The sequence below is a fragment of the Oncorhynchus mykiss genome, chromosome 15 (genome assembly GCF_057628025.1).
Source record: "Oncorhynchus mykiss isolate SJ-2025 chromosome 15, ASM5762802v1, whole genome shotgun sequence".
Classification (NCBI taxonomy): domain Eukaryota; kingdom Metazoa; phylum Chordata; class Actinopteri; order Salmoniformes; family Salmonidae; genus Oncorhynchus; species Oncorhynchus mykiss.
In genome coordinates, this window is record NC_143036.1 from 24,014,651 (window position 1) to 24,027,208 (window position 12,558).

General features: G+C 42.4%; 1 protein-coding gene across 2 annotated transcripts in view; it reads right to left on the reverse strand.

Moving 5' to 3' along the window:
* LOC110489831 (AVL9 homolog (S. cerevisiase)) overlaps positions 1-12,486 on the reverse strand; it is a 37,817-nt gene extending 25,331 nt beyond the window's left edge. For both annotated transcript variants that reach the window (XM_036944094.2, XM_090199665.1), the window contains exons 1-2: positions 11,409-12,486; positions 7,751-7,871 (exon numbers count right to left, since the gene is read on the reverse strand). In XM_036944094.2, the coding sequence (XP_036799989.2) occupies positions 7,751-7,871; positions 11,409-11,651 (364 nt within the window). In that variant the 5' untranslated portion in view covers positions 11,652-12,486. The remainder of the gene's footprint in view (positions 1-7,750; positions 7,872-11,408) is intronic.
* Positions 12,487-12,558: the final 72 nt, after the last annotated feature.

A 12,558-nucleotide genomic window follows, 5' to 3' on the forward strand; every position in this document is an offset into this window, starting at 1 on the left:
GCTCTGCTCTACTCCCATGAACTCTGCCATCACATGCACGAGTCTGTCTCGTGTTGTTGATGCTGTTGCTTTTATAGCCTGACTGCACTGCAGCAGAATCACTCAGTAATAAAATCTACTGCGTCACAGAGGGTTTATTTGCATCCTTCAAGCAAGCAGCCACTGAACAAACATACACACACACTGGGCCTATAGTGTGAAATAGCTGAGGACTGAAAAATATTGGGAGTGTAATTAGGCTAATACTCCGTCTCCTGAAGCTGTATGTAGGCCTATAACCACAGAACAAGAATGAGATTCTAATTCAATGGCTATAACAAACTTCTTAAAGGGGGGCTGAACTTCCTGATTTAGCCTCGGTACCAATTCTCCTCATTAGGAAATGCGACAGAATGAGATTTGCATTTTGGAGGGGTGCTTTGATGTGGATGTCTTTTGTGTATGTGTTCGAACATGGGAAGCGTTCTGCCAAAACAATACACAGTTACAGTCACTCACCCTTCCAGATAACTTTCCTCAGCATACACATCACTGACAAACTGAAATGGTCCACCCACACAGACAGCGTGGTGAAGAAGGCGCAACAGCGCCTCTACAACCTCAGGCGGCTGAAGAAATTTGGCTTGTCACCTAAAACCCTCAAACTTTTACAGATGCACAATTGAGTGCATCCTGTCGGGCTGTATCACCGCCTGGTACACGGCAACTGTATCACCGCCTAGTACACGGCAACTGTATCACCGCCCACAACCGCAGGCTACATTATACAGGCTGCATTTGCTAAGGAATTATGCCATTGGTGCTGTGCAAATCAAAAGTCCAGGATGATTTGTTGCAATTGTGTAGGGCTATATTTTTGCAGTTCAGTAAAGGCAATAAAATAACTGGGAGTAAGCCCCAAACGGCACCCTATTCTCTATGTAGTGCACTACTTTTGACCATGGAGCAATTGAAACCAGAGAGCTCTCACTCTCCTTAGCACCATATCCATGTCCCCTCCCCAGTCCCTACGCCAATCATTGATCCCTCTATTGACAGAGCCACTCTCGTGACAGACAGGTGTCATCTAGGCTCTCTAGTGCCACGAAAGCACAGGTGGAGGTGTAGGACCCACACAACTACCCCCACAGAGAGGTCTCTCTCACCCTAACTGCAGTTCTGAGGGGAGGGGGAGTGAGGCTCTAAAGATACCCCACACCAAGGATGCATCCCAAATGGCACCTATACCCTATATAGTGCACTACCTTTACCCAGGCCCCAGAGAGCGAGGTGCGGTTTGCACAACGCATCACCAGGGGAAAACTACCTGCCCTCCAGGACACCTACAGCACCCAATGTCACAGGAAGGCCAAAAAGATCAAGGACAACAACCACCTGAGCCACTGACTGTTCACCCCGCTACCATCCAGAAGGCGAGGTCAGTACAGGTGCATCAAAGCAGAGACTGAGAGACTGAAAAACAGCTTCTATCTCAAGGCCATCAGACTGTTAAACAGCCATCACTAGCACAGAGAGGCTGCTGCCTACATACAGACTTGAAATCATTGGCCACTTTAATAAAATGGAACACTTGCCACTTTTATAATGCCACTTTAAAAATGTTTACATATCTTGCATTACTCATCTCATATTAATATACTGTATTCTATACTATCTATTGCACCTTAGCCTATGCGCTCGGACATTGCCCATCCATATATTTATATATTCTTATTCCATTCCTTTACATAGATTTGTGTGTATTAGGTATTGTGGAATTGTTAGATAATACTTGTTAGATATTGCTGCACTGTCGGAACTAGAAGCACAAGCATTTCGCTACACTCGCAATAACGTCTGCTAGTCATGTGTATGTGACCAATACATTTGATTTGAACTTTAAACACTAACTAGGTCTTGTATCTGGAAGTAGCTTAGACTAGCAAGCAAGCTAGAGAAGTTTTTTCTCCAATCATCAGGTGTGCACCTTGTGGCAAAATGGGTTTGACTTTGGATAGCTGATCTGTTGGGCTAGTTAGGGACTGTCAATAAATTACACAATGTAAATGGGACAATATTTTAATGTTGCACCCCTTTTAGTTGTCTCATTATATGCTTACAATATTTGTAGATTAATTTCTACAATTGAACGTTGCTTTGAGGTTTTAAAGTCATTGAAATTTGAGCTATTGACATTTAAAAATATATTGTCCCATGTACATTGTGTAATTTACTGATGGTTCCCAACTAGCCTCATAGGGATATTGAACGTCAAACCAAATTTGCTGTTTATATTAAAAACCACATTCCTGTAAAGATTAGAGAGGATCTCATGTCAAATACTGTTGAAGTAATTTGGCTACAGGTTAATCTGCCTCACCTAAAGCCCATTCTGGTGGGAAGCTGCTACAGACCACCAAGTGCTAACAGTCAGTATCTGGGTAACATGAGTGAAATTCTTGATAATGTATGTGATATCAATAGAGAGGTATATTTTCTGGGTGATTTAAATATTGACTGGCTTTCATCAAGCTGCTCACTCAAGAAAAAGCTTAAATCTGTAACCTGTGCCTGCAACTTGGTTCAAGGTTATCAGTCAAACTACCAGGGTAGTTACAAACAACACAGGAATGAAATCATCAACATGTATTGATCACATCTTTACTAATGCTGCAGAAATGTTCTTGAAAGCAGTATCCAGATCCATCGGATGTAGTGATCACAATATAATAGCCATATCTAGGAAAACCAAAGTTCCAAAGGCTGGGCCTAATATAATGTACAGTGGGGCAAAAAAGTATTTAGTCAGCCACCAATTGTGCAAGTTCTCCCACTTAAAAAGATGAGAGAGGCCTGTAATTTTCATCATAGGTACACTTCAACTATGACAGACAAAATGAGAAGAAAAAAAATCCAGAAAATCACATTGTAGGATTTTTAATGAATTTATTTACAAATTATGGTGGAAAATAAGTATTTGGTCAATAACAAAAGTTTATCGCAATAGTTTGTTAGATACCCTTAGTTGGCAATAACAGAGGTCAAACGTTTTCTATAAGTCTTTAACCTCACAAGGTTTTCACACACTGATGCTGGTATTTTGGCCCATTCCTCCATGCAGATCTCCTCTAGAGCAGTGATGTTTTGAGGCTGTTGCTGGGCAACACGGACTTTCAACTCCCTCCAAAGATTTTCTATGGGGTTGAGATCTGGAGACTGGCTAGGCCACTCCAGGACCTTGAAATGCTTCTTACGAAGCCACTCCTTCGTTGCCCGGGCGGTGTGTTTGGGATCATTGTCATGCTGAAAGACCCAGCCACGTTTCATCTTCAATGCCCTTGCTGATGGAAGGAGGTTTTCACTCAAAATCTCACGATACATGGCCCCATTCATTCTTTCCTTTACACGGGTCAGTCGTCCTGGTCACTTTGCAGAAAAACAGCCCCAAAGCATGATGTTTACACCCCCATGCTTCACAGTAGGTATGGTGTTCTTTGGATGCAACTCAGCATTCTTTGTCCTCCAAACACGACGAGTTGAGTTTTTACCAAAAAGTTATATTTTGGTTTCATCTGACCATATGACATTCTCCCAATCTTCTTCTGGATCATCCAAATGCTCTCTAGCAAACTTCAGACGGGCCTGGACATGTACTGGCTTAAGCACGGGGACACGTCTGGCACTGCAGGATTTGAGTCCCTGTCGGCGTAGTGTGTTACTGATGGTAGGCTTTGTTACTTTGGTCCCAGCTCTCTGCAGGTCATTCACTAGGTCCCCCCGTGTGGTTCTGGGATTTTTGCTCACCGATCTTGGAGCCCCAGATCGAGGGAGATTATCAGTGGTCTTGTATGTCTTCCATTTCCTAATAATTGCTCCCACAGTTGATTTCCTCAAACCAAGCTGCTTACCTATTGCAGATTCAGTCTTCCCAGCCTGGTGCAGGTCTACAATTTTGTTTCTTGTGTCCTTTGACAGCTCTTTGGTCTTGGCCATAGTGGAGTTTGGAGTGTGACTGTTTGAGGTTGTGGACAGGTGTATTTTATACTGATAACAAGTTCAAACAGGTGCCAGTAATACAGGTAACGAGTGGAGGACAGAGGAGCCTCTTAAAGAAGAAGAGAGCCAGAAATCTTGCTTGTTTGTAGGTGACCAAATACTTATTTTCCACCATTTGCAAAGAAATTCATTAAAAATCATAAAAAAATGTGATTTTTTGGATTTCTTCTCTCTCACTTTGTCTGTCATAGTTGAAGTGTACCTATGATGAAAATTACAAGCCTCTCATCTTTTTAAGTGGGAGAACTTGCACAATTGGTGGCTGACTAAATAGTTTTTTGCCCCACTGAATAAGAGGTCATAGGAATCACCACAAAAGTTATTGTATGTTATTGATGTAAAGAATATCTGTTGGTCTGTGGTGTGTAATGTGTAGCAAACAGACACTGCACTTGACACATTTATGAAATTGCTTAAACCAGTTGCTAATAAGCATGCACCCATTAAGAAAATGACAACAAAAAAAACTGTTAAATCCCCATGGATTGATGAGGAATTGAAAAAATGATGGTTGAGAAGGATGAGGCAAAAGGAATGGAAAATAAGTCTGGCTGCACAATCGATTGGCAAACTTATTGCAAATTGAGAAATCATGTGACTAAACTGAATAAAAAGAAGAAGAAGAAACAACAATATGAAACCAAGATAAATGAAATAAAGAATGATAAAAAAAGCTTTGGAGCACCTTAATAAATGAAATTCTGGGAAAAAAGGAAAACTCAGCTCCATCATTCATTAAAACAGATGGCTCATTAAATCACAAAACCAACTGATATTGCCAACCACTAATGATTTGTTTAATTGGCAAGATTAGCAAATTTAGGCATAACATGCCAGCAACAAATGATGACACATCCAAGCATAACTGACCAAATTATGAAAGACAAGCATTGTAATTTTAAATTCTGTGAAGTTAGTGTGGAAGAGGTGAAAAAAATATTGTTGTCTTGATAACAATGACAAGCCACCGGGGTTTGACAACTTGGATGAAAAATGACTGAGGATAACAGCGGATGATATTGCCACTCCTATTTGCCACATCTTCAATTTAAGCCTATTAGAAAAGCGTGTGCCCTCATGCTTGGAGGGAAGCAAAAGTCATTCCACTACCTAAGAATGTTAAAGCCCACTTTATTGGCTAAAATAGCCTACCAATTCAGCCTTTTACCAACCCATAGTAAACTTTTGGAAAAAATTGTGTTTGATAAGATACAAATGCTATTTTACAGTAAAACAAATTGACAAACTTTCAGCATGCTTATAGAAAATGACATTCAACAATCACAGCACTTACACAAACGACTGATGATTGGATGAGAATTGATGATATTGATCATAAAAAGATTTTGGGGGCTGATTTGTTATACTTCAGTGCGGCCTTTGACATTATCGATCATAGTCTTCTGCTGGCAAAACTTGTGTTAGGGCTTTACACCCCCTGCTATATTGTGGATAAAGACTTACCTGTCTAACAGAACACAGATGGTGTTCTTTAATGGAAGCCTCTCCAACATAATCCAGATAGAATCAGGAATTCCCCAAGGCAATTGTCTAGGCCCTTTACATTTTTCAATCTTTACTAATGAATTGCCACTGGCTTTGAGGAAAGCCAGAATGCCTATGTATGCGGATGACTCAACACTATACATGTCAGCTACTACAGTGACTGAAATGACTGCAACACTTAACAAAGAGTTGCAGTTAGTTTCAGAGTGGGTGGCAAGGAATAAGTTAGTCCTAAATATTTCTAAAACTAAAAGCATTGTATTTGGGACACATCATTCACTAAACCCTAAACCTCAACTAAATCTTGTAAATAATGTGGAAATTGAGCAAGTTGAGGTGACTAAACTGCTTGGAGTTACCCTGGATTGTAAACTGTCATGGTCAAAACATATTGATACAATAGTAGCTAAGATGGGGAGAAGTATGTCCATGATAAGAATCTGCTCTACCTTTGTTGACAGCACTGTCAACAAGGCAGGTCCTACAGGCCCTAGATTTCTCACACCTGGGCTACTGTCCAGTCGTGTGGTCAGGTGCCACAAAAAAATTACTTATGGAAATTGCAATTGGTTCAGAAGAGGGCAGCACGGCTGGCCCTTGGATGTACACATAGAGCTAATATTAATAATATGCATGTCAATCTCTCCTGGCTCAAAGTGGAGGAGAGATCGACCTCATCACTGCTTGTATTTATGAGAGGTATTGACGTGTTGAATGCACTGAGCTGTCTGTTTGAACAACTGGCGCACAGCTCAGACACCCATGCATACCCCACAAGACATGCCACAAGAGGTCCCTTCACAGTCCCCAAGTCCAGAACAGACAATGGAAGGCGAACAGTACTAAATAGAGCCATGACTAGATGACTACTATTCCACATCAAGTAACTCATGCAAGCAGTAAAATTCAATTTTAAAAAACAGATTAAAAAAACAAACACCTTTTGGAACAGCGGGGACTGTGAAGCAACACAAACATAGGCACAGACACATGCATACACACATGATAGCATACGCTCTACACACATGTAGAGTTTTGTACTGGATATATGTGGTAGTGGTGGAGTAGGGGCCTGAGGGCACATGGTCTGTGAATGTATCATAATGTTTTTAAAATTGAATAAACTGCCTTCATTTTGCTGAACCCCAGGAAGAGGAGGATCCATAATAAATACAAATACAATACAAATTGACCATGGGCATTAAGATCGGGTACTGGGCAGCTGTGCTCCAAATTGATGATTACTTGGGTTCTGCCAACTGTGAGCATGTGGCCAGGATTGAAATAAACTGAAAAGTGTTACAGTACCCTTCATTCTGTGACATTCAATTACTTTCTAATTATCTCACAAATCTCAGTTTTGGACAAGTGACTTTATGACCAAAATGATCCTATTTTACACTTTTTAGTAAATTTTGGCACTAGAATAACCGTTTCTGACTCATATCGATGCCATATAGGACATTTTCGAAAGGAGAAGTTGCTTTTATGGTTCAGTTGTACTTCAATATTGTTCACTCCCTCTCTTTCAGAGGGGTTGGGTTCAATGCGGAAGACACATTGCTGTTGTACAACTGACTACAACACAACAAGCTAGGCAGGACAGCAGAACAAAAGTAAATCACATCACACGATGAGTGCTAACTAACGAGCCGGGCCTGTTGGCCTCAGTGATATTACGAACAGAAGGAGACTTTGACAAGATGGAGGGCCTCAGGGCAACACTACCAAACAGAGCACAGCAGAGCAACACTATCACAGTCATCCACTGCACCACAGCTAGGCTACATAACTAGCTTAAACTATAATTTCCAGCCTTCCTGCTGATTCTGCATTCTAACATGAGCAGTAGCCTTTTAAGGCCGAAGCCAAACATGATGACAAAGATATGTAGTTTATTTTTCCACTGAGGTAATGGTGACTCATCAGCAGAGATAATTTCTACTTCATTTATTTAGCTATCAATTTACCAGGTAAGTTGGCTGAGAACACAGTCTTGCAGGGGCAAAGAGAGGGGTTGAACGTTCCACTCGACATTTTGTTAAAACTATCCGTAGCAGTGTAATAACAAATGTGGGAGAGATGGACAGATAAGAAAGAAAAGAAGCAAAAGTGACTGGGTGCATCCCAAATTGCACCCTATGGGCCCTGGTCAAAAGTAGTGCACTATAAAGGGAATAGAGTGCCATTTGGGACGCATCCTATGTACCTTCTTGGTAGTTGTGTGCCCCGTCAGGCAGGGCTAGGAAAGGCAGGTACTTCCACTCCTCGGGCAGGTTGCTGCTGTCATGGCCCTCCTCAGGGATGAGTGGAGGGTAGGAGTATTCCACCTGAGGAGAGAGAGATAAAACAATGCAAAAATAATGATACAATACTCAGTATCCATCCTACTAACCCACAAAACTCCAACGCTAGCTATCTTAGGCAAGGACCAGATTGACTTAGCATAGCCCAGGGAGTAAAATGACTCACTTAAAGCAAGTAGGGCAAATGCACACAATTCAAAAATATGGCTCTTAATTTGTTAGGGAAAATAATAGCTCATACACTGTGTACAGTAAGGACAACATGCATAACAACAGTAGCCCAGATGAAGAGAGCTATTCACACTCATCATCATGTGACTATGAGTCACAGCAGCCTCTAGATATTGTGCGGAACATGTTCAAGGTCCTGTTTGTTATCAGCTGTTCATCAACTTGTTCAACAAGACGCCTGTAGCTTTGTGGTGGAAATAGAATAAAACTTTATTGCCCATCCAGAATGGAAATGTTTCTTTGGCATCGCCTTCCATTAAAAATGATCACATACATTCTCACATCAGACACATTTAAACCAGTCAGTCCATCATGTTACATCCACTACCAACATAGAGGACATTAACACATTCACTCACAACTGACCGCTGTCCCAACTGCACTGGATAGATCAGTACATATACTGATACAACTTACTTTGCATTTAATCATCCAACAGCACAATGAACGACGGAATGTTTGAACATGTTTTTCTTGGCGATGGGCATTCTGAACCGCCGGCCAGTGGGAAGCCTCTCCAGCTGAGGGGTGAAGAGGGGGGGGGGGGGGGGTCGCCAACAACGGCCAGTGCCTTCTTTTTGGTTGCCTTGTTGAACAGACTGGTGGTCGACCAATTACTTTGTTGGCTGTGTTTACTATTTTGGTCAGAACAAAGGCCAAATAACCACAACCTTGGCAAATAGTACATAATATGTAATGAGCAATTATTATGCAATTGCTCATTTATACTGGCTACATTATACAGGTGACATTATACTGGCTGCATTTGCTAAGGAATTATGCCCTTGGTGCTGTGCAAATCAAAAGTCCAGGATGATTTGTTGCAATTGTGTAGGGCTATATTTTTGCAGTTAAGAAAAAGGCAATAAAATAACTGGGAGTAAGCTCCAAACGGCACCCTATTCTCTATGTAGTGCACTACTTTTGACCATGGAGCAATAGAAACCAGAGAGCTCTCACTCTCCTTAGCACCATATCCATGTCCCCTCCCCAGTCCCTACACCAATCATTGATCCCTCTATTGACAGAGCCACTCACGTGACAGACAGGTGTCATCTAGGCTCTCTAGTTTCACGAAAGAACAGGTGAGGTGTAGGACCCACACAACTACCCCCACAGAGAGGTCTCTCTCTCCCTAACTGCAGTTCTGAGGGGAGGGGGAGTGAGGCTCTAAGATACCCCACACCAAGGATGCATCCCAAATGGCACCTATACTGTATATAGTGCACTACTTTTACCCAGGTCCCATAGAGAGAGAGAGAGAGAGAGAGAGAGAGAGAGAGAGAGTGATGTTTTTGTTTCTTCTCACTTTTGTTTATTTCACTTTCTTTGGCAATGTAACCATATGTTCTCATGCCAATAAAGCCTCTTTGAAATGAATTGATAGACAGAGAGAGAAAAATAGCAAGAGAGAGAAAAAGTCAGCGAGGCCCACCTGCCAGAAAGACAAGAACCTAATCTAGTGATACCCAGTCTAACCCAGTAGGTCTCCTATCAGGTAACAGACAATACCACTCCACCTCCATGTCCGTGTCCCAAATTCCACCACATTCCCTATATAGTGCACTACATTTGACAAGGCACCCTTAGGACTCCGGTCAAAAGTAATGCACTATAAAAGGGAACAGAGTGTCATTTGAGATGCAGCCTACCCCTCGAGTGAACACCTAGGCTATTACCTGACAAAGAAAACCCTCTGTCTGGCCTGTCTTTCACCGGTTTGGTGGTAGTGATCACAAGGGGAAGGGGGTGGGTTTGGGCCTGTTTGTAACGCGCACACACACACACAACCCCCTTTTATCCGGCTGTCAGAATGAGCAGCAGCTGGGTCTCCGAGAGCTCTGAAACAGGCAGACTTACTTCAGGACAAAGGGGCAGGCAGTAAGGTGGAGAGCAGCCAGTAACAAAGAAACAGAACACAAAGTGGTCGTTGTTGTCTTGATGAACTTCTTGCAGCAGGCTGTTGGCTCTGTGGTGCATGAAAGGTAGGGTACTAAGACATGGCTAAGATGGCATTAACGGAACAGAAACTGACAGAGCCTAATATAAATTAAGAAGAATATTTTGTCCAGTCTGTGGCTGCAATGCAAAACAAGTCGGAGCCTAGGACTTTGTTATTTTTTTATAAAGACTTATGTGCGTGCAGTAGGCTGGGCTACTTTATTGAGCAAGAGCTAATGAGCATAACTCACATACATACAGCAAGGCCTGTGGGCTAATTGTGTTTGTTGAAAACATGTGCAGTAAATCTCCCCATCCGTTCTTTATGGGAGACTGCTGGCCTATTTGTGTACCTCTGGAGGGATAGCCCCTCCTCTTCAGAAGCTCTGTAGATAATAACTCAAGTTCATTGCAATAATCTTCTTGTCCCTGTTAATTTCACACACACACACACACACACACACACACACACATACACACACACACTTTCACTAGGTTACTAACCAGGTGTAAACACTGCCCTAAGGCCTTGTTGTGAACATTATATGCAGCGTGTCTGTCAAGCTCTCCTTCACTTGTCAATGACTCTCTAAACTTTATCCTAATCCCTAAAGAACTAAATCACAGTGACAACAACATTGCAGGCTGTGACTGTGGATATCTCTTTGGATTTGTCAATAATAGGTTATTTAACACAGGCACAGAAATTAGGCAGTATAGGCAATTAGTGCAAACATTGGCAGGATGAAATACAAAGCTTTGGCTAAGAGTGAGTTAATGAGCCACGGAGAGACAAGATCTCAGATGAAATCTCATGTCAGTTAAAAGTGCAAAATAATGCAGTTTCAGTACTTGGCATTGATTGCAGTTGATAAATGGTGCACAGGCATCATACCTTACATAAATCTCTTACATAAATAAGCCTGTTATCAGTGTGCCTCCGGGCCCATATAAATCTAGATAGTTAGGCTTCATCACAACATAGCACGACTTCACCATGCACTACCATGAATTCTAGGTAAACCAACAAGGTGGTCTCTGATTGTTTACAACTGTGTTAGCTATGTAAAGAAGATGCTGTGTTAGTAATACCCTCCTGGTCTACCCCATAAGTGCTCTTCCATAAGCAACAAGTGATCAATGACTTCCTTCCAAGCAGCAGTGTGTGTCTGTCAACCACTGGTCGGTAGAACAGAACAGGAACGGTCCCTGGATGGGTTGTTGTTGCTGATCAGTCAAATGCCCATTTGACTCGCACCCTCACTCAGGCATTACCCAATGCTCGATGTGTTGTGTAGCCTGGTAGGAGCAGCTCTCCAGTGCATTCTCTGCTACTAAAAAAAAACTGGCACGGGGAGCTAGTTAGCATGCCACCCGAGCTTGACGTACCTGACAGCCTTTCTTGTGGTGAAATCCGACCACCACGATATGCAACACGGGTCCCTTGAGTTCCTCTTTGCCATGCGACTCCATGGCCGCAGATATTTGGGCAGTTATGTGTTGTTTTTCACCTGAGATATCAATGTAAACAGGGTTGGAACGAGCGGTGCTGCTTCTGCTCCTCGAATCAACGTCCGCAGTCACGCAATCAACGCAATGGATTTTCTCTTCCTCTTCGTCTGTTCCAGTCATGTTGCAGTAGTAGCATGACGTCACTCAAATGTAGCGCTACCGCTTGGGTGTTGATTTCACCAGTCTTTTACATGATTTGGCCCACGGAATGCATCACGGTAACTTTTTTTTCCGTTCTGTTTATGTTAAATGATAATTTCCTTTAAATATTAATTGATCATAACGCAAAACAGCGTAGCGCTGGTGTAAAAATAGAAATGAGTGCAATTCTTCTTTAAATATGTATTGGCGGATCGCAACCAACTGAAAGGTGCATACACCGCCACCTACTGTAGTGGAGTTTAAGGCCGGTCGGCCTCTACTAATCTATTTTTCTTATCTAGCCCTGTGTTTCCGCCTACTGTTCTGGAGTGTACATGCATTACACTGTGAAACAAAAAGGTTAGGAAAAGGGACGGGGGAAAGGGAAGAAACCTACACCCATTACGACCTTCCACTACTTGGCCCTATCTGATCCTACACCAGGATGGCAGCCTGTGAGGACAGGACACTATTTAAACACACTTAACTATTCTGCAGTAAAATCTCGTACACCAAATACTTCTCTGCAGCTGCCACCACAACATTTATGTTCTGTGATTTACGTTCAATTTCTGCAATACAGTTGATAACCATGGCTATGAACGCTAAAGAAACCAACCTTACTGAAGCACATATTATTCCTATCACTCTCTTTTGGCCTTGGCCTACTCACAGATCCATCGCCCTGGACCAATCTTCCTCTACTACACTCTTCACTGCCTCAGCATATGACACCTTCTGTACCACTTTGATCCTGGCAACCTCAACCTGCCTTTCTCTCACCGGACACTTCTGATCTCCAGCACCATGGGCACTGTTGATAATGGGATATGTAGGAGGGTGAGCCGGTCAAGGATCGATTCAGACAAGGTGGTCTATTGTATGA